Source organism: Colias croceus, chromosome 22 (assembly GCF_905220415.1).
Source record: "Colias croceus chromosome 22, ilColCroc2.1".
Classification (NCBI taxonomy): Eukaryota; Metazoa; Arthropoda; class Insecta; order Lepidoptera; family Pieridae; genus Colias; species Colias croceus.
This window is the reverse complement of record NC_059558.1, coordinates 6408358-6431110: the sequence shown is the minus strand read 5'-3', so window position 1 is coordinate 6431110 and position 22753 is coordinate 6408358. Positions and strand designations below refer to the sequence as shown.

The 22753-nt window shown below is 31.5% G+C and overlaps 6 protein-coding genes across 6 annotated transcripts in view; 3 read left to right on the top strand and 3 right to left on the bottom strand.

Moving 5' to 3' along the window:
• LOC123701699 (sodium-dependent noradrenaline transporter-like) overlaps window positions 1–1162 on the bottom strand; it is a 34092-nt gene extending 32930 nt beyond the window's left edge. The window contains exon 1 of the mRNA XM_045649204.1: window positions 1095–1162. The gene's annotated coding sequence lies outside the window, so the exon portion shown is untranslated. The remainder of the gene's footprint in view (window positions 1–1094) is intronic.
• Window positions 1163–9091: 7929 nt separating this feature from the next.
• On the top strand, window positions 9092–10648 carry LOC123701856 (protein FAM183A-like). Its single transcript, XM_045649435.1, has 4 exons — window positions 9092–9115; window positions 9459–9592; window positions 9966–10125; window positions 10505–10648. Exons 2-4 carry the CDS (start codon window positions 9466–9468, stop codon window positions 10635–10637), a joined length of 420 nt encoding a protein of 139 aa, XP_045505391.1. The 5' UTR covers window positions 9092–9115; window positions 9459–9465; the 3' UTR covers window positions 10638–10648.
• A 92-nt stretch (window positions 10649–10740) lies between these two features.
• On the bottom strand, window positions 10741–11621 carry LOC123701881 (coiled-coil domain-containing protein 103). The gene is made up of 2 exons (XM_045649475.1): window positions 11373–11621; window positions 10741–10860 (listed from the first exon to the last, which is right to left on the bottom strand). Exons 1-2 carry the CDS (start codon window positions 11513–11515, stop codon window positions 10749–10751), a joined length of 255 nt encoding a protein of 84 aa, XP_045505431.1. The 5' UTR covers window positions 11516–11621; the 3' UTR covers window positions 10741–10748.
• Window positions 11622–13831: 2210 nt separating this feature from the next.
• Window positions 13832–15850, top strand: LOC123702040. Its single transcript, XM_045649701.1, has 5 exons — window positions 13832–13886; window positions 14059–14310; window positions 14807–14965; window positions 15463–15604; window positions 15691–15850. The coding sequence occupies exons 2-5, from the start codon at window positions 14110–14112 to the stop codon at window positions 15813–15815; spliced, it is 627 nt and encodes a 208-aa protein (XP_045505657.1). The 5' UTR covers window positions 13832–13886; window positions 14059–14109; the 3' UTR covers window positions 15816–15850.
• A 119-nt stretch (window positions 15851–15969) lies between these two features.
• Window positions 15970–22753, top strand: part of LOC123702043 — a 51933-nt gene continuing 45149 nt past the window's right edge. Inside the window, exons 1-2 of the mRNA XM_045649706.1 lie at window positions 15970–16145; window positions 21242–21459. Of these exons, the coding sequence (XP_045505662.1) occupies window positions 21286–21459 (174 nt within the window). The 5' untranslated portion in view covers window positions 15970–16145; window positions 21242–21285. The remainder of the gene's footprint in view (window positions 16146–21241; window positions 21460–22753) is intronic.
• On the bottom strand, window positions 18099–20812 carry LOC123702041 (protein SREK1IP1-like). The gene is made up of 3 exons (XM_045649702.1): window positions 20622–20812; window positions 20120–20292; window positions 18099–18302 (listed from the first exon to the last, which is right to left on the bottom strand). The coding sequence occupies exons 1-3, from the start codon at window positions 20733–20735 to the stop codon at window positions 18173–18175; spliced, it is 417 nt and encodes a 138-aa protein (XP_045505658.1). The 5' UTR covers window positions 20736–20812; the 3' UTR covers window positions 18099–18172.

Here is a 22753-nt window from a genome sequence, read left to right as displayed (position 1 = left end):
AATTAAATAATGTACAGATGATAATAAATAGATATCAATTGATTAATTATTCACGACAAATAAAATAATTAATAAAAGTTTCAGTTTACCTACCTTGTAGTGTTATATACATAAAAATGTTTGGTAAAAAATTGAACAGAATAATCTATTTGTAAAAAATAAAACGTGATCTAGCTAAGCCACTATAAGAGAAACACCTGAACGCTTTCTTACTGAATTTATTATCATCCCGTGCAATAAAATCCATCTAGTATCGGCTGTCCTTCCGCAATAATTCTGATACTGATACTGGACAGTTTTTCACGGTGAAAGTACAACAACAATATAAGAACTATTGATTTAATTATGATTGTTGAATTTTGATAAAAAAATATGTATAATAAAAAACATCGCGAGAGGGATGTTTTTCAAATGAATACGTATCATTTTAATTTGCAATTAAATTAAATTTAGTATATTCCATTTATTCGAAAGGTCACATAAACATTTATTCTAAACCAAACATTTATCTCTCTAAAAATTACGATCTATAAATCCAAAAAATAGTTGTACTAAAGTTCATTTCTAAAACACTTTCTCTAACAATGAAACTTATCAACAGACGTTTAAATACTTAACCGCGAGTTAACCGCAGAGTTCGCAGACCTCCGCTAGTTTACTTCAAACAATAACTCTACTCTTTAGAATATTGCAGTTTCTTTAACTTTATTTCGGTAAAAAAAATACTTAAAGATGAATAATAATTCATCTTACAATTATTATTCTACTTACACTGTACGTACTTATCAACGTTATATCAATTATGGTTTAACCAGGTTTAACAATGAAATGTAGAAACTTTAAACTTACGCATTAAATTCTATAAGTAGGTATCAATAATTACCTTATTTGTCATGATCCGGTTTGTGGTAACTAATAAATTTTTATTTACTAATAATTGCACCGATATTAAACAAATTTTAAATTTGTTTATTTATTAAGCTAATCTAGCAAAAATTACGTCTAATTTTAAAATTGCATTTAAAAAACGAACGCGCCAAAACTAATTTCTTTTTTTTTTCGATGCACGGAAAAAAATATAATCTATGACTTACCTAAACATAGAACTATAGACCGCACGGTGTGAACAAACTTTGAGTGGCGTAGGCGTGCATCTGCAAGCAGATAGGACAGACGACTGAAATGAAGGACCTAGCGGAACAAGGATGAGGGAACCGCTTTCACGGTGTTTCTGGGGCCCTGGTTTTTACCAAGCGGAGGAGCCCTAGTTTGAAGTAGATGAAGATATTTATGGGATGTTTAATTATTTTAATACAGTACATTTTAGATGTTTTCAGGATATAATTGAGGTATTTTTCACTATAGAATTTCGATAAGTAGATAACTTTAAGTAGGTAATAGTTGAATTATAATATTATGCGAAGAAATCCAAAATTATCATAATCCTTTATTCAAATTAGAAACTTAATTTGTAATTTCTATTCGCTTTAGCTTTTTTATTTAAATTTAAATATGTTAACTAAAATTATTGTTTTTCTATTTGCAACAATCACATATAAATAATTACGATTTAATTTGCATTTAATTAACATCTAGTACTTCTCAACAGGAATACCTGTGCCTAGTAAAAAAAAAACAAGCATACGCATTATTTATCTGTGGCGCTTTTCGCGCCAAGTCCGTCCCAGTCCAAAACCCGTAAGCTTCACCCGACCTTGTACCTTGGCGCGCTATTTTGTTTTTGCATTTCCCGCGCAATTTCTCGTATTTTTAAAATTGTTCGAATTCAGTTTTTTGTTGTGACTGTGATATTGCGTTTTCGATGGCTTCGGATGGAGTACCTAAGTATATTTTAATTACTGAGAGCTTTACTACGTTGTTCAATAATGAAATCGGCGTAGAAAATATTTAGAAGTACATTGACGATGAATTTTATTATTTAAATGTATATGATTTCTGCTGTACATATTATACCAATAGAAAACTAACACGTACCTAAATTATAGAATATCATCATATCGCACATCCGGAGAAATAACGTCATAAATGTCATTAACCACTTTTTACAGGGCAGAGATTTAAAAGTTTGCTTTGTTATTCATGGACCCAGTTTATACATAAGAAAATTTATTTAATTGATTATGTTGGTGAATATATTCAACTTCGAATATATAGCATTTTCGTGGAGGCTGAAATAACTAGATAAGACTTATTTTACTTTTTTTAAGGATGGTACTACATTTATGACATTATGGCCCTGGGATTCAAAGTATACTAAATCTATTATGTCAAATTTGGTAGGTAGGTAAGAAAAAAATATCACTTCTACAGAGAAAAACATCTTTATTGTAACATTTAAATTAATTTGGAATAACGGCGTTGGTGTACTAAGTCTATCAAACCTGATATTTTTGTGTTGGTGACGATTTACGCGAAGTTTGTTTTAATTTCTAGTAGATATTATTTAAATCGTGGAGGTATCACCTCCTGATCCACCTGATCCCCCTCCCCCTCCTGAGACTATGAGTGATGATGTGCCCCTCCAAGGCCAAAACGTCATTTTGACCAGGATGTTGGTGATGATAAGATATAGAAGCAAGACAAAGAAATCTTCTCTAAGCGACTGTCCTAACTCTATTTCCATAGATACCGTTTATAAGCATCCCCTTCTAGAACGCCCTTTTCGACAGTATTCTGTAACTGACTGGACCTTACATTGTACATTGCAGTTAGATAGAAAATGACCCCACTTCTGGCACCTTGATCCGGGCCATCAAAATCGGTCAACTACTTGTAAGAAATGGCATCAAAAATATTTGCAGATTGCATTAAGAAAATCGGTCGCAATAGGGTTGCTATCGAATTTTAAGTGGTGAAGATGCCAATGTGTTTATTGGTCATCCAATATTGGCAGTGCCCAGCACAACCTGAGCACAATTATCTTATACAATTATTCACGGAAGGGCATTGTAAGAGGAGTGCCCACTGACATTTCTATGCAGGAATTTGTTGCCAATTTGGAAATCCCTGCGGGCTTTGGGTATATCTTAAAAGCACGTAGGTTAAATAGAAAATATCGTACGACGGTGAGCACTGAATGGATTCCCCCAAACAGGGAGTTTCACAGGGTCCTCACATTCCTAGGGCAGAAGCTGCCTGAAAAGGTCTTCCTTTACAAATCATCCTTAACAGTAGAGCTTTATAGACTGCCAACAATCCAGTGCCTGAAATGCTGTAGGTATGGCCACATTAAAAACCAGTGTAGGTTGTTTTAAATGAACACGAGAGCCTACAAGAAGCCATACATGCCGAACCTGTTATTTTAGCTCTCATAATTTTGCCACTTTTTACTGAAACATATTCTTTGCCCGAGACTCTTAGTTGTTTCGCTATCTATTTTACCTTTTTTCAGTGTCGAAGTCGTTTCTTTTCGAAGATTGTTTGGGGTTTCCTTCTCACTTGAACTATTTACAGTTTCAGAAATTGAAACTTATTCTACAGGTCTATTGACAGGGTTTGCAGTAGATTCTACTTCTGAATCTTCGCTAGATGAAGAAGAATCAGAACTTGAACTTCTAGAGGAACTAGAGCTTGAAGATTTAGTAGGCCGATATTCATCAGGCGAAAAATCCCCGCTGCGAGTACTCTCACCTTTAAAAGTATTGTAAATAAAAATTAAAACGAAATTATGTAATTATATAACACGTATTGAAAAGTAGTATGTATAACTGTCATAACTCAAATCGTTATATAGCTGAACATTCAATTTTGGGACGGTTTTGTCACAACTGTACATAAAATAACTACATTAAATTAAGCCACATAGCTGAATATCCAATAGTTTGGTGCGTTATTGTCATAATTGTTTTATACCGTACAGTTATGACATATTTAGCCACTAAAATCAAATAACTAATCAATAAATCGAGAGCGGTTTTGTCACAATTGTTTAGAAAAATACAGTTGTGACAATTTATTAAACTAAAACTACCAAAAGCTTATTTAGTAAATGTCATAATTACCTTATGTGACAACGCAGCTCCAAACACATTTACTCCGCTCGGATGGCCGGACGCAACTGACTAATAAGACATCGTGCCGCCAGAATGGGCCAATAACATGTCAAAACCGCGACGTCATAAGCGACCTCTCGTGAAGGATATTAAAATTAAAATTATGACATTAATTCCCTGAATACTAAACCATAAAAGGAAACGTTTTTGACATAAAACTCATTTTTACAAAAATGCAGTTGTGACGTTATTTCTCCGGATGTGCGATATACTTACCTATTGAAAAATTACTAATTACCCAATGATAAATACCAATTACTGAGATTGATGATGTTGCTAAAATATTAAAGATTGTATACTTATTTTTAGATCGGTAAGTTAAAAGTTTATATTAATAAATATGATTTTCCAATACAAGTAATAGGTAGTTGTAATATAATATTTGTTAATAATAATAACAAAAAGCAACAACCATGACACAAATAATTCAATAAAGAGCAAAATAAAAATTAAATGACATAGTAAAAGTATATAAATTAATTACACACAATATAATGTAAAATATCATATCCCGACCTAGCCTAACATAACAATCTACCCTCTCATGCGGGAACTTCGCCCCGTGACATTGTAGTTTTGGCTAACTATCGCGTAATTTTCAGTACATATTACTTATCTATTATTTTTTATTATGTATTTACCACAAAGCTACTCTACCTGACTATCTTACCTTACGTCTTTCTCAGTTTATTCTCTAATGTTTGAAATTATAAATAAACTAGCGGTCCGCCCCGGCTTCGCCCGTGGTACATAATTCACGTTTTCCCTACATAAGAACCATCCTCGTACTTCAAGGAATATAATAAAAAAAGAATTGTCGAAATCGGTTCAGCCGTTCTCGAGTTATGCGCTTACCAACACATTTTGCGATTCATTTTTATATATAAGATTATATTTATCCTTTCATAATTTGCCCCGTCATGATTTCGTACAAGTAATCTCCATCTGTAAGTTCAGAAAATATTCATAGAAAACATTCTTCACGAAGTTAAATTTTTCTACGTACAATGACTTCTTTGCTTACTTTACAAAGCATTTTGATGTTTTCTCTGGATTTTTCGAATATATTGAGCTCGAAGTAAAATTATAGTGACTTTTTTTCAAGTCGGTACATCAAATGCAAATAAAACGCAATAAACTTAACTATTTATTCAGTAGATTTATTATTTATAGATTTATATCGATGTTATCTATTCTATTATGTATTAATCTTTTATTATTTTGTCTTCATTTCTATTATTCGTAAATCTTTATTTCTCGATGAAAAATGTCATATATAATTAATATAATAAATATAATATTATGTACCTATATCTAATAACTATCAACAGTACCTAATTACTACCTAATTAACTACTATAGTTTGCAGTTTGTTATTGGTACGCGGGGGGGGGCTGGTGACTTGTACTCCAGGTTCCTCGAAACCTATTTCAGGCACCAGTCTCTCACAATACTAGTTGATAAGCTCACTCACTAAGCTCACTCACTCACTACGATATTAAATATTTTTATAGTAAAATACTTTCTTTAGAACGCCGTGCTTAAGTATCACAAATAAAATATAGTAAGAAAACGATATAGTCTGTGGTAAAACAGCTTACAGAAAATCGGTACGATTAAAATTCCGCTGAACGGCCGTAGCCTGTAATTAATTCATTAATTTTTGCGATTCTATAGTATTTTAATTAGAACCGTATTATCTTAATTGAGAGAGATTTGTCATGTTCTATATAATGGGTTTTCATGGGCTTGGTAAAGGCAACTGTGGTAAATGCTTGGTAGCATTATATTCAGAACTAGCTTCCGCCCGCGACTCCGTCCGCGCGGATGTCGGTCTTCGCGTGGATGGTTATTTCTCCATTTTGAGTACCTCTGTCAATAACATCTTATAAATATCTATTGGACCTAATTCCCAAATACGGCTAGGCCTATAATAATACGCAACGTGTGTTCGCGGTTCTACGGAACAACGTCTATGGATAAAACTGAAAAATTAAGATTAATTTTTTTCTACGTATTTTTCCAGGATAAAAAGTATCCTATTTTACGCCCAGGATAATAAGGTATAATTATACCAAGTTTCATCGAAATCGAACCGCTAGTTTTCACGTGATGCCTTCACATACAGACAGACAGACAGACAGACAGACAGACAAAAATTTTTTTAATCACATATTTGGGTTTGGTATCGATCCAGTAAAACCCCCTGCTATTTATTTTTTCAATATTTTCAATGTACAGAATTGACCCTTCTACAGATTTATTATATGTATTTTCAATATTTTCAATGTACAGAATTGACCCTTCTACAGATTTATTATATGTATAGATGAAATTATGTATATGATAATAAAAAGTTTAGTAGGTACCTACTTCATTTAGATAGTAATGCATACAACTCTATAATCTCTTTAATAATTTATATTGCACTTCGATAAAAACAATAAATATTTTTTTTTACTCAGAAAAAATCAATTACCCATTCATAATTGAATTTGAAAATACAGCGTTTTTTCTTTGCAGAATCAATCATCCTTCCAAATCTTTTCTTTGTATTCTATTTAATCGTGTTATTTTTCGTACTTGCGTATCTAATTCCATTAGCACTTTAAAAGAATCTTTCTAAATCAAATCCCAAAATATCGATACTCTAAATCAATCTACCAGGATCTCATAGATTGTAAGGAGATAGGTCCTTCGTTTACAGGTGCTCATTAAACGGCTCTTGTCACGCCTGCCTCGCCTCCTCGCTATGGGAATTCATTTTATAAGGCTCGTGGTACACTTACGAGTTGCAATGTAAACTTTGCTAAAATTTTTATGATGATCAGTCAGATAATTGTACAAAGTACTATGGTTCTATGTTATTTAAAAAACAGTTCAATAGATTCGTATTAAAAGAAGAAGACATCTTTGGACTGAAAATAATTTATTTGTTAAACGATCTGTAGGTACCTATAAAAAATTTATGAAAAACTAGCGGTCCGCCCCGGCTTCGCCCGTGGTACATATTCACGTTTTCTCTACATAAGATCCATCCTCGTACTTCAAGGAATATAATAAAAAAAGAATTATCGAAATCGGTTCAGCCGTTCTCGAGTTATGCGCTTACCAACACATTTTGCGATTCATTTTTATATATAAGATCTTCAATACGTATTTTATAAATCTTGAAGTTTTCTGCTGTTATATTAAAATTTACTGCTTTCTGCTGTGTTCTCCATTTTAACTCAGTAGTGGCATCTAAAACTAATTTACATAATGTGTGATATAAAATGACGTATTAATAATTGTCATCTCTCCAAGTGCATCTCCATCCCGACATCCCCATTAAGAGGCGGGGCGTTTGCGGATATTTCAATTATCCGCCTTATGAAATAGTTGTCTCGGTGGATGTCGATTTCGCGGATACCCACAATATTGCCGCGCGATCGCCGATCGGAATGTACGCTTTTCTTTTACGTCATGGACGGAGCGATTCATTAGACTTGATTATTATAGAGGTACAGAATATAAAAAAATGTGGGCAGTTCGAATATTCGTCTAGACAAGAATAATGCTCTGCATATTGTTTTGGGCAAAAATTACGCACAGCAAAATTAACGAAATGATATATATTATGTACATATTACATTTAGGTATAGCGCTTGTGCATGGGTTTATCACAAATAGTTGAAGTATTGAATAGCCTCATATTGAATAATATGAAGCATGTTTTTGTTACTAGGGTAAACATTCAACATTCCATAGCTTTTTTTAATTCATTTACAATTTAATTAATGTTATTTTATTTGATCCGGACTCTCATCTTTTATATAATATTCCGTATTTATTAACAAACAGCATATAAAACAAACATTAAATTCAATATTCATTCGTAAAACGTCTTTTCTTCACAAAACTTTTTTTTAAATAAAAAATTCTCTACGCCTATAACCATATTCCAACCCTGAGTGCTCCACTCCCATAGTAGGAACGCTAAGAATGGCCGATATAAGAACGTTTTTAAATTCATCCCACCTCACCCGCACAAGACGTAGTTATTGGATTTTTATTTACCTGTTCAACTCTGCAGAGTTTATTGTCTATTATCCCGGTTCGGATTTTGAAAGCGATATTATGAAATGAATTATTAAAATCGTATTGTAATAAAATATTGGAAAATCTCAGGGGATATATAGTTTGTTATAAGCAAGCCCTAACTAAAAGGAAGGATAATTTAATGTCATAGTTTAAGTTAACTGAAAATTTGTCTATTTATAATTAATTGGACAAGAGACTGAAGTTAGGAAAAGATGCCGAATTTTGCAAACATCTAAACTGAAAAAAACATCGTGCCATAACCTTTATCCCATACAATATGACGTCTTTGATCCCACATATCACAAAATAAACTTACCTACTCTATCATCTTCAAGAAAAAAGTGTTACCTATACAAATTACCTAGCCATACAGCTCTACAATACTTATAATTCTCCTTAATAAATCATACATGATATCTAAGTACATTAAGAAAGTGTTCCCAAGGTATCTATAATATCAACAGGTAGATAGCAATTAAGCCCTCATCTAGATGTAATCTGCCTCCCCTGAACTAATTAGTCGCCGACATTAAAGTTATCAACAGGATAATCACAACTACTGTATTTCATGCACCTGTAAAAGATGAGAACTTTTAATGGAGTAGAACACGACTTACAAAACTTAAATAACCTTAAATTACGTATTAAGTATACTAATATTGTGCTGTATGGAGTGTATATTATAATTTATAATGATCTATAAGGTTTTTATCAGTTTTTACATTGTCCCCTTTCGTCTCGTATTAGTTGGGATCGGTTTTAAGAAACATTTTATCCTATTTGCTGTACTCTAAACCATGTGGCTCTAAACGAAATGTAACCTCTACAGAGTTTATTTTTAAATTTAAAACCTACACAGAAGGCTTTTAATCATTAAATAATATAAATGACGTAACAATGTTGTGACATTCAATAATCGCAGCTATTTATTTACAAATACTTTTGATACAATTAAATTTGTAAGTAACGCATTTTCATTCACGTTTGGTTTTTAATCTTGATAATGTAGACACGTCTTAACTCTTATTAACTAGATTAATTTGGTTATTTACATAAAATTTATATGCATTTCTAAACACTAGTTTTGTAAACATTTTGTTTGCTAATATAATGTAAATATACATACATTTTGGTATGTTGTATCTAAAAATGTTGATAACCCTCCTAAAAGCTAATCAAACTTTATATTGATGGTCTTTTCTTGAATCTCTTTTATTAAAAAACATGAAATTTTACCTTGTGTTACTCTACATATGAGTCTCATGAAATAAAACTTATTCAAGAAATATCCAATATTTTCAGTACAAAAATGGGTGACAAAGGGAAATGTACGTTCGGCACGAGAATGCCTATTGACATCCACATGCTCAATGAAATCATATACCGAGAAGTGAAAAATTTTAGGAATTATAAAATTTACAGACCGAATTTTGGGTGTACGTATACATATTTACTACTAAAATTCTATATACTTACTGCCACTTACTGCAGTACATCAATTGTGTTTAGATATTTCAAGACTGAGAAACATCCATCATGTAAATCTAAATAATAGTAGATGCCTCAAATCTAAATATTATCTATAGATTTTCCTTCACCTAGTTTTAACTAAGCTAGTGAATTAAATAATTCAAACGAAATAAATAATTCAACTAAATTCTGTAGAACTTTAGTTTTATTATATTATAGAAGCTTATTATCAAGGTTGGTGAAAGCTTTCTGATGCAAGCTTTAAACCAATTCTTAACAACAAAAGAACCTAAGACCTTTCAATTCAAATTAATAGCAAAATAATTATTTACTGATCAGCAATACCCGTGGCTACAAAGTTCTACGCAGCCCATGATCAGCTGAAGGCGGAATCAAAGGAACAAACGGAAAAAGTTGACAATTATCATCACAATGTAGCTCAGACGCGATCTATGGGACCACATAGCAAGTATCCATCGCCTGCTACTGAGAACCAAGTGTAAGACTCACGTCAAATATCGGTTGAAAAAAATATGTGAAAACTAAAATATATCATAACGGTTTTATCTCTACTATAACAAAATGAAATCGAATAACCCGCGTCGGGACGCATTTGCTTATGTAATGACTAATGTGCATTAATAATATGTAGGTATATATTCAAAAGTTGCTAGTGATAAATTTTCAATTTACTTGAAATGAGGCAACATTTGAACTTGAAGTTGTCTAAGTTCAGACTATAATTATATTATTATTTTTTGCTGTTTAGGAAAAGATAGCACGTGCCGTGTGAAATTTCCATCAATATGTACTGCAAATAATTGTATAGGAGGAGGAATTAAGGAGCAATTTATTGGTTTTTTGTATTTTCATTTTAGATATGGTTGGTACTTCAAGCCCTTACTACCTATGGACAGAAACGACCGCCGATTCTACAACCCCAAGAAAGAGAGCACTCACACCAAAATTGAAATAATTATTCTCATGTCTAACCCTAAAAGTAAACCATAACAAGTCCTGATTTTTTAGAAGAGCCTATTATTATCAGATGAAATGAAACTTCAAAATAAAACACGTAAATTATCTATGGATTTTTATTAAATAAAAAACAATTAATTGATATTATTCTTCGTCATCTTTTTTGTTAGTGGAGAATTGATTCCATCCTCTAGTTGATTTATTTTTAAAATCATTTTTATCTAAAGGACGCAAGTGGGCAGCTGCGACTCTATCTCTGTAACAACATAAAATGAAAATTATATCCTAAATAAATATCAAATATGGGTAGTTTTTGCAACAATGCATAAATTAAGTAACAGCTAGCGCGCACGAGCAACTTTTGTCTCCGCAACTATTTTGTCTCTCCCATCAATTGTATGGGGAGTTGCGTCGCTACGTGCGCTCACTTTCTTACTAGCCCATGGGTGGGATTGACAAAATAGTTGTGGAGACAAAAGTTGCTCTTACGCGCTAGATCTAAAACTTTTATTGCATTACGCTCAATGATTAGGTACCTAATATATTGTAGATACCTAGTTTACTTTGACGCTGGCCAAGTGGTTCCTGGTAGTAGTTGTCACATAAAATATTTAGTTCTAATACATAGGTACTATAACGATTTTTTCCTTCTAGTCGAGATTGCAACAGAGGCAATATGCCTAAGCATGTTGGATACATTATACTAAGTTCTACCATTCTATGCTCTATTTTAGACTCTATAAATTATTATAATTAGAAGTAACTTACGCAAACTCCTCATAGCTCTTCGCAGTATGTATGGCGTCACATTTAACATCGTTGACGCGCCAATACTTCCGATCTTCGTCCATGCTTTGGCGGAGCTGGCTTTCCATTGCAGCTATATCCTCTTTGTTGAGGGGTTTATCCATTTTACCGTATTTAAAATGATGTTTGGAAAAATAACTGGTTAATTTTTAAGAAATAGATTGCTTTTACGTGTGTTGAATAGATTTTTATCACTATATTCAAGCACTATAAGTAATACTGGGTAGTTGTATTCAATAAATATTATATTGATTGCAAACAAAATTGTCGTTGCTATGGTCACAGAGTACTTTGTATATATAGGCTATGGCAACCTGTGAAAAGTAACCAGTCATAATATGGCTCAATACTTCATTAGAAATTCCAAGAATCAATCTCAAAAGAAATATGTATATCAACTTGTCGGTTTTCTTAAATTATAATGAAATTTTATTGTGTAGATATATAAATTTAACCATGCTTTTTTATAGCTTCTTCTCAGACTTAACCTGTACACTTAACCTTTTCTTTAGAAAAAATTGAAGGGTAGATATTTTTTGCTTATTTTCTGTATATGATAAGTGACTATAATTGATACCTATTAATATTTTTAAAACCATAAGAGCTAGCGCGCAAGAGCAACTTTTGTCTCCGCAACTATTTTGTCTCTCCCATCAACTCTATGGGGAGTTGCGTCGCTACGTGCGCGCACTTTCTTACTCTTAGTTCTTACTAGCCCATAGAGTTGATGGGAGAGACGAGAGACAAAATAGTTGCGGAGACAAAAGTTGCTCTAGCGCGCTAGCTCTAAAACATACCACTTTATGTGTTTATCTTTAAATGTATCTGCCATTCAATGCTGGTTATATTTTAATAGAAGGAATGTCTTTAAAATTAAAATAATGCAGGTACTTAGTGGTCTTGAAAAACTCCATTTCATTCATTTTTTTTTATTTATACAAGCACGACAATATTTATCACCTGTTTCTGTTACAAATCAATAATACTACTTCCTTGTCAATTTATTAAAGCTAGGAAGAGGCTCAAAGGAAACAAGGAACTCACGAGGGACTCATTACTTCTCTCAATGTAATAATCAAAAGGTTTTTATTTCCGCTCGCTAATATCGCTTATCAGCAATGTTGAACAAATAGTCTTTGTAAACATTATTGTGTAACATTAGTAGTTGAAATATGTATATCGCTCTCTGAAATTGTGGTGGTAGGAGTCTGAGAATTAAAAATTCGTAATTGTAAAGAAAATCTTGCCTGTATTTTACATTTTTTTAGAGTATTAAGTCGATCAATTAAAATATTGACGACTTTCAATATCTTAACAAATATGTACCTATTTAAGTATTACTATGTAATTTTTTATTTTAGACAATAAACAGGCAATAAAGCTTAACAAAATATTTTTTTACAATGTATATTTATGTGGCAAAATCAAACAAAACTTGAAGCAGAAGTTTTAACCAATCAACAGTAAAAAGCGTGCCGCTTCAGTCAAGTTTCAGATTTGGAGCGAACGTAAATACAACACGCTTGGACGAATAGCACTATGCTTACATGTATGTATTTATTAAATGTAATTTAAATAGATTCTTCTATAGAAATCTTCTGAAATATGAAAATATGTTAACATTTTAAATGAGGTAAAAACCTATATCTTCCTACTAGTTAACAGTAGGTAAAAATCGTTCCTGAAAATTTTCTTCTTTGTATTAATTTAAACTAATAAATTCTTTCTTCTCAATATGTATTTGAATACCCTTATAAACAACCTAATTAATAGTACCATATCTGTAAATCGGATAATTGTTTTCTCATCAGATCATAAGTGGTAGTTCGAATCAATTGAATCCCCTTGAAGCAGATCCCTTTATACCCAGTCGTGTAATGTCATCTTTTACCTTGACCTTATCTAAGGCTGGTTTTATTTCGATCTTTTGAAATAGATTCCAATTAGCTTCTTTGCAATGGGCTCTAGCCTTAGATCATTTGATCTAACGCTCTAGCACTTAAGAATGCTTACGATACGTGCAATTTTTCAGACGAACTTGATCATACCAAGAGTTTCAAATCTGCTTAAAAATTATAGGTATTATACATATAATATTATGATAAATTTTAACGTATTATTTTGTCTTATAGAATTCTAGCATAGCATAATATTATGCTAAATGGTTGGAGTGGTTGGAATCAAATCAAACTTTAGCATGCGACTTAAAATACTATATACCTACATAATGCAAATATTTTTTTTGTTTATCATGGCAAAAAGAAATGCAAATAATTAAACCTCATTAACTATTTTTTTTTTATTACCACAGATATACCAATAATTGCCTTGATGTTCGTATGCTGTTCTGGATATGCAGAATACGAGTTGTTTCGTGGATTCGATGCTACAGGTTCCACATTGGTAACTAGTTATACAGATACAATCAATATTTTTAATTCCGCAGATGAAGGAACTACAACAGAGAAACATGAGGTAAGTAAGCCAGAGAAAATAGGAAGAATTTTTTTTTTAATAAATAAAGGAATAAGTAAGTTCGTGTATAAAATGTATTAATTAGGTGTTATTATATTGAATAAAATATCTGGGTAGGTACTTACATAATTGAAAATTAATAGATTTTTGCATTTAACTTTCCTTTTTTCAGAAAATTAAACATCAGCCATCAATATCCAAACGATTACGTGAAACGAAATCCATGCTATCCTCAACAACAAACAAAATCTCAGTGAAAAATAAAACGAAATACAAATGTCCTGAAGAAGAATCGCCCAAAAACATTGGTCCTTACGAAGTTCCAACGCAACGAGACTTGGTCTTGTTAACCAAAAATATTCTATTAAAATTATATTACAGTTATAATCAGCAGTCGTTGCAACTTCTTAAAGATATTAAAGAGGTAAAATTCAAATTTTCCCGCGTTACCATAAAGCAAAATTTTACCTTCTAATGTTAGGTAGGTATTTAAAATTAATTGAAGATTGAAGTGACTACCTATGTATTAATTATATTGTCTATTTTTTGTATGTAGGTATAAGTATAGTCTGTAGGTATAAGTAGTAGGTACCTAATATGTAACGCATGTACATAATATTATAATTATTTATATCTTATTTGTTTTGTAACTTAAGATTATGATCGTGCATATGGTACCTATACTGTACATATACCTTCTACCAAGAGCATAATATGTTATTTAGATTTTTATGGCCAAGAGTAGGTATCTATTTACCGAATGATGTGTGCAATTTTAAATATTTGAACAGCTTCAGGATTCTATTCGATCTTCTTTATATTTAAAAAAATTATTTAAATTGTATAAGGACCTAATTCAACTCCTAAAAATTGCATATAAACTAGGTATGTACTAGATAGAGCTTTGTTCTATTTTTAAGGCAACCAAAGCGGCATTGTCCCTCAAGAATAAATGCAACTTCAACAAACAATTGTACACGCAATGCGTAAAAGACGTTAGTAAACAATGTGAAAGGTACACCAAGGACACTTTGATGAATTTAGAAGCTCAGAAACATGACGTCGTGATGCTTACTGAGGTAACAACGAATAAACCTTCTTCTTCTTCCTTAGTCTTCTTCGCATTATAATATTCTATTTTAGAAAAAATGTATGCACAGAGCGCTCCTATTGCTTCTTCATCACTAGGTACATAGTATAAAACAAAGACGCTTTCTCTGTCTGTATGTCCCAGGTCCCTATGTCCCTTTTTATGCAAAACTACGCAACGGTATATACGTAATTTATTAGGTTTTAGACAAAGCGGGCGAAGCCGCGGGCGGTAATCTAGTTTTTTAATAAATTAATAGATATCGCGTGTATATCGCTTTATTATTCTTTTAATCATGTATACAGAATATTTTTATACTTTTATGTAGCAGTTGCAACTTATAAATTGCACCGCAAACCCAAACAGGTGCGATAAAAATATAAGAAACATATAATATTTAAAATCCATTCGATAGACTCGTACCTACATATACTAAATACCTAGTATGTTAAATTATACTCTAGTTCCGGCTTTATTTTGTTTCAGGATAGAATCTGCAGTTTATCAGATATGAAAAGTGATCCTTTACAGTTAATAAAATTGATTTCGGAGGAAAAATCATCATTACACTTTACATTGCCTGGCTTTTTAATTTTACTGCACAGTTGTAACATGCATTGTTCAAGGTGCGATTGGATTCTGTTATTATTTACTTTAATTTACTTGATATTTAAACTTTAAAAGTGTACACTTAAATTGCTGTTGTTATTTTAGATCGAATACTCGTTCATATGAGAGGAAGCCTAAGACACATGACGGACCAAGATCTTGTTATAAGCCATTTGCTGACGAAAAAGAGTTATATTCAACTCATAAATGATTCAAAGCACAAAGTCTAGCAAGAATTTAAATTGTTAATCTGAATGCGTTCAATGTGACAAATATCATTCCCACAGCGACCAATCGATCGAGCTTTAGCGTGTCTCGCATACCACCCACTAGATGGCGGCACTGTGTGTGAACTTTTGACATGTACCTACTTAGAAACTTTGTTGAAACTTAACCAAAATATTTAAACTTTTAATTTAACTAAGTATTGTGATAATAGTTAGCAATAGTTATTAAGTGAGGTTTAAATGGATATCTAAATATATGTTGTTGTTTACTAGTTCTAGTAAATGAGTGATGTGTGATTATAGTTAACTATTCAAGGAATTTCAGCAAAAAAAGTAAGTTAGAACTTGTATTTCATTCATAACTTTAGTACCTAATGTAGAAAAACAATCACATAAATCGATGTAAATTATATAGACATATAAACTTATTTAACAATTTGCGATTAAAATAGTCGTTTGATTAATCTAAAACGTGCGTCTAAACTTACTTTCTATTCTGGTAACAAGAGTGAAAACAATTAGTTATTACGAATTGAGCTCAAATGTTTTCATGTTCTAATTTATTAATGTAACCTTCATTTGAGATCATACAAATTCCTACACCATACTACCACAGTAAGTAAAAGAACCTGATTTAAATGTGAGTCATATAACAAATATGTGGCTATCCTGTGCATTATAAACATCAGTTCTTTATTACCAAAATAAGAACACTCCTTTAATTCAGCTATAATTCGTTTAGTTTAACTTTTCTGGGAAAAGTAATAGGTATTATATCCATAAAGTCCATAAAGTGTTAATTATAACATAAAAAGTATATATATACAAAAATAATCAAAAGAGTAAAAACCATTATAACATAATATTATGAATTACTTAGTTATTATATAAAGTAAAAAACAAAAAAAAAACAAGATTGTATATATTCAAGATTGTAAAATTACTTTAAATAGTTAAGTCATTTACACTAAATGTTTGAGTAAATTTACAATTAATATTAATTATTTTAGTTCATGCACTCGATGTCACATTTAGTTGATTTATATCCGCATTAGCATTCCTTACGAACACAGCCATACTGTCATAAGACGATATAATTGCACAGAGTAGTTCTCCGCTCACCCGCAAGTTTTTAACTTTTTTGTCAAGGTGTACAAGTTAACACTACATATTTAATTAGAATAAGTGAATTGTAAAATTCTTTTGAAATAAATGTCTCTAAACCTATATCCATAATAAATCTTAGTTCTTCAATTAACATACCTTCATACCTTGGTATGTTAGTCTGTACAATTTGAATATGACTTGACTGCAGCACCTGCATGGTACAGCTCCATAAAATATTGCTCATAAATCATTATACCTATCACTAATGTAGTTGACTCAAGTTTCTTCGGAGACAAAATGATAATTCATTAATTACCATCTACTCACTCACTAACATTCTCTAGTTATAATCATTATGCTCGAGTTTAGAAAGATAGCACCAGCAGTATCTATAATAAGTAACTAAATTTTTAGAATTCAAAGTTATGGGCCATTATCTATTTCTCTCTACAAAATTACCGATTATTGAACTATGAATAAAATATTTCTGAAGATGTTGATGTAAATATTTTGATGAGTGTCTATATCTTATGCTGACCATTTTTTTAACATAATATATAAAAGTAATATTTTTCACCATCAACTTGTAATGAATGAAGAAGTATATTAATTTTTAATACTTTACAGAAGTATAATTTGTGCTGATTACCTAATTAGTGTGTTAAGTAGCAAATTGACTTGTTGACAATATGTTCTCATTGTTTGTTTACAAAATATTTACTATGAACTCGCACAAGTTAAGCCTCGCAAAAATTACTAGTGGAAACTTTATCTATAAATTTGATGCTCAATTATTAATTACAATCATCAAGATGAAATCCCTACTTAATATTATAAATGCGAAAGTAACTCTGTATGTCTGTTAAACAGTAGGACATTTTTACTCATAAGTATACAACAAAAAAAGTTGTAGCATGGAGATGATACAACTTATGTTATTTGTTTAAACACTAGATATTATGTATTTATTGTTACAATATTATGGTTTTTTTAAACTAAGTTAATCACACAATACTTGTTGTATTGTTTGAATTGATTCATCAGGAAAACAACTATAAATTCTTTAGATGCTGATTAAAATTGATTATCGAGTAGACCAGGATAATAAATGTAGCAGTGTTATGCTTAATATTAGAATCAAATTAAAGAAATATAGATACTAAATAAAACGCAATAAAGTAGTATTTCATTAAAAAATGTAATAGAATTCATCATGATTGAACACATTTGATTTACAAGTCTCATTCAGCTAACTATTTTTTACTTTTTTTCTTCTCTTTGTGTGACTTCTTTGACTTTTTGGATTTCTTTTTCTTTTTCTTCTTTTTATGTGAACTACTGCTATCTGATGATGATGATGAACTTGATGATGTACTGGAGGATCTGAAAAATAAATTCACACTTAATATATTGTCTAAAATAATATGCTATAAAGATTTTATGGTTTAAGAAAATGTTGTAGTCCACAGTTTTTTTTTTTATTCTTTAAAAAAATCTCATTTATAAAGAACTAGCTTTCCACGCGTGGCTTCGCCTGCGTTTTCAAAGAAAAACCTGCATAGTTCCCGTTCCCATGGGATTTCCGTTCCTATGTGTTAATCCGAGTTACCCTCTATATGTGTGCTAAAGGAGAATGCCCATTTTTGGTACTGGTTTTTCTCATGCATCAAGACAACAATACTATTAAAAAAAATCTCGGCAATTTAGAGGCCTTCTTACCATCGGAAAATATATTTTGAACAGGGAATGTTTTGTAAAATCTAATAAGACATGTAATTGTTTAGATCCGTTATTGTAGATTTAGTGTCCATTACCGTTTACATTTTTGGTACAGGTTTTTTCTCATGCATCAAGATAAAAATACTATTAAAAAAAATCTCGGCAATTTAGAGGCCTTCTCACTATCGGAAAATATATTTTGATCAGGGAATGTTTTGTAAAATCTAATAAGACATGTAATTGTTTAGATCCGTTACCATAGATTTAGTATCCATTACCGGTTACCACGGTAACCAAGCGGTAACTATTATGACATTTACTATGGTAAATAGCTAAATGTCGATTATTATTTTCATTGAATTACAAAAAAATCAATTAACATAAAATCACTCTGTAAGGTATTGTTTATACACTGTAGGTTGTTTTAACATAGATAGTGAAGTAAAATAATATAAATATATATAAAAAAAATATTATTATGATATAGCTTGGTAGGTAACCAGTTATTTCTTATTTGTTTCTTTCTTCGAATATGTAGTGAAAAAATGATTCAAACAACAACAACAATATGTAAACCGAATAAAAACTCTATTGGCATTTTTTAATAAATATATAAATATATATAAAGAAAACCTAAATAGGTTTTCTTGAAATCCGTCCCGGAAGATTTCTGGTGCCTACCTGCACTAGCCGATGAACAGATAGACTTTGTCTGAAAGCTCTACGCATAGATTAAATATGTTAAACGAAAAATAACCTTCGGACGATAAAATACTACCTAAATCACACATAAACCTAACTAAATCGGGTTTATTTAAGTTTTGAGGTTAATTCACATTTTTCTCAATATCTTGAAAACCCCTGTTTTTATCACAAAAAAATCAATTGGTAAAAATCTTTTGAATATCGAAGAACCCTCCAAAACCACTCTGGCATTGACGCAACACTATACTGTGGTCCATACTTTCATGGGCATTCTCCTTTAATTGTAATTGGTTCAGAAGTATTTGTTTCTCTTTCACAAGAGTAACAAACATACACATATGCACAATTTTGTGGAGAATGAGTTTGTGTTCAGTGTCAAAAGTCCCACATTGCCGCTATTTAGTAAGGATACTTATGATTTTCTTTCATAATTTAAGTTAATTTCCAAATTGGTGGTACCTTAATGTTAACCCGTGGCGCGAGAAATTACTGATTTAGTTACGAGCAAATAATGTGCGTAGGACGCGTGACGATTTAAAATAAGTTATGACAATTCAAAAGTGCTTCTAGAAGAAGTCTTATTGAATAAACAAATGTATGAGTTTGCGTTTCAAGCTTTGCACTTACTTTGTGTATGTTATTGTTAATGTGTTATACTTTAGTATATGTATAGTAAAGTGTAGTCACAACTGTTATAGCAAGTTTTTATGCAATTGTTTCTGATTCATACCTATAACTTGCAAAGGGAAATAAAACTTATATAAATAATTCCATACCTTGATCTCTTTCTCTTCTTACTTTTCTTCTTTTCTTTCGCCTTCTTGAACTTCTCTTCTAACTTCTGCCGCAGTTCTGCTTCTCGTAAAGTCTGTAGCGGTGTTGCATATTCTTGCCCACTGTCACTACTAGTACTACTCACATCTAGTACTATTTCTTTATTTGGATCTACCTGAAAGAAAAAAATTTTTTATGTTTTATTTCATCAGATTGCATTAGGTAGGTATTATTTATCTACAGATATTGTCAAGAGTATAACAGCTATAATATGTCTTTAAACTACTGATAATAATGTTTTATTTATGATTATTTTTATTTAGTTCATAACATATTATGTGTTAATTGACAAATAAACAAAGTAAATGTATTATAATTTTACTTCTAATGCATATTTCAAAGCATGCATTTAGAATATAAAAATTACATTACACAATTTAATAGTACGAAGATAAAAGTTCTTAAATTACAGTAAATGTATTTTTAACGGATTCGAAAACTTACTTTTATAAAGTTTCGACACTGAAACGTAAGGTGTCCCGCATAACCGCACTTTTTACATGCAGCCCGTGAACTATCTTTTCCTATTTTACTCACTAGATCTGTATAATTCGACATTTTTAATTAACTAACTAAGAAATTACTAGAAATTCATAAGTTGTACCTATTCAAACAACAATCACAACTCGCTCGAATTCCCAAGAAAGTTCTTTGACAAATGACAGTTAAATTTGACATGCAACGTCGTCAAGTGTCAGTTTTTCGAAGCCGTTACGTTCCTATAAACGCATTCATTTCGTATATCTTTTTTAATAAATTGAATTATTTAAATACTAAATATTTTTATTTAATTATATAATATAAATTATTATTTTAAGAACAAATTGTATAAAAAAAAATCTATTTTAAGTACATCTGTCTTCTTCTTTATTCATTCTCTTCTTTTTTTATTCTTCCTCTAAAATACTTTTTAATACTCTGCCTACACAGCTTCTTACTAATATTATAAAGCTGGAGAGTTAGTTTGGTTGATTGAATGCACTAATCTGGATAATTCATTTATCGAGGAAGACAATTACGCTACATTAATACGAAAATAACAGCTAGTATTTTGTTAATTCCAGTCATGCCCCACCTCTTAACAACATAGTATGAGAAATGTTATAAAATGGCCGAGTTCCTGCCCCTTTGCGATGTGCTATTCAACGTGATATCGCTAGCGGGCTACTTCTGCGACGTGGTGTTCGACCTCGTGATGGGGTACGCGCTGCTCGAACGCGGGTACAAGGGGACGTTCGCAGCCACTATATCGATAGTTATCACATCACTATTGATATCACAGGTAAGGTAACGGCACCAGTGGTGGACAAGCATCCAGTAATGGACAAAATAAATTTTAAATTTAAATAATAAGACCAAAATTAACGTTATGTAATTTGGCAATACTTAGAATAAAAGTTTGGTTCATAAGCTATCAAGATACGAAACTTCATCTTATTCGGCCAAAATGTTTGAAGATGGCATAACTTTATGTTTAGTTGCTGCAACTCGTTTCTAAGAAATCTGTTTTTACTAAGGAAATCCTTAAGGAAGTGAGGAAACAATTTTGTTTATAAGAATTTTTGTATAAATCTTAGCAAAATTTGATATTACTTTTATTTATAGTAGTTAAGTGTACGAAATATTACATGATTTAGTATCAAGATAGGTTATGTTGTTTAAATTAAATTCTTCAGTGTCCATAACTGGATTTAATTCTATGGATATATCCATTTATGGACATATGTCGAAAATAAACTTTTTTTAAAGATATTATTTGCATGCGCTTTTCTGTATTTTCTTTTCTCTCTGATTAATAATATACCTATGACGACCATTTCAAACATGGGGTTCTAATATTGTACAACAATTGTCCATGACTGGATTTGCTTTGGTTCCAATAATGGACATTGATATTTTTTGTTAAAATTACACTCCCCGGCTAATTAGTAATGCAATATTACAATCAATTCTCTTAATAATGGGGATAAAGTAACAAAAGCCGCTGAAGAATGTGAAGCGCCATGAATAATTTTGCACAATAAACTATCAGTTATAAGTCCTCAGGTCTACAGGAATATATAGCGACACCTCGCTCTGAATCCCGCAAGCGAAATGTTTTCGCTACAGAGCATATATGCAACTTTCTAACATCATTCATAGGGGTCTTAACGGCCGGCCAGTCGAGTAGACTGGTCGAGAATCCTCTCTTTTTCGATGGAGGAATTCCACCTTCCTTTCTCCACAAATATATTTTAGAACAATGGGTCATTATGTGCTGTGCGACTCGTTCTCGGCTTCATTCTCTATCTCTGCGTAGAGAAGTCGCATACTTATGCGTGTTAAACGCACCGTCTGCTGCTAAATTCCACCACCATACAGCATACACGCTTAAATTTCATCCACACCATCTTGACAACAGTTTATAAGAAGCTTTTTGCCTCGTGCTACAATTTGGAATCCATTTATCCATATCGATGGACCGATCAGATTAAGGCTGCTGGCAGATTCAGATAGGCGATTCACTTCACGAGTGTAGCAGAATGCCAGGAAACAGAGAGATATGGCGGAACATCGTGAAGCGGGTAACATCTACC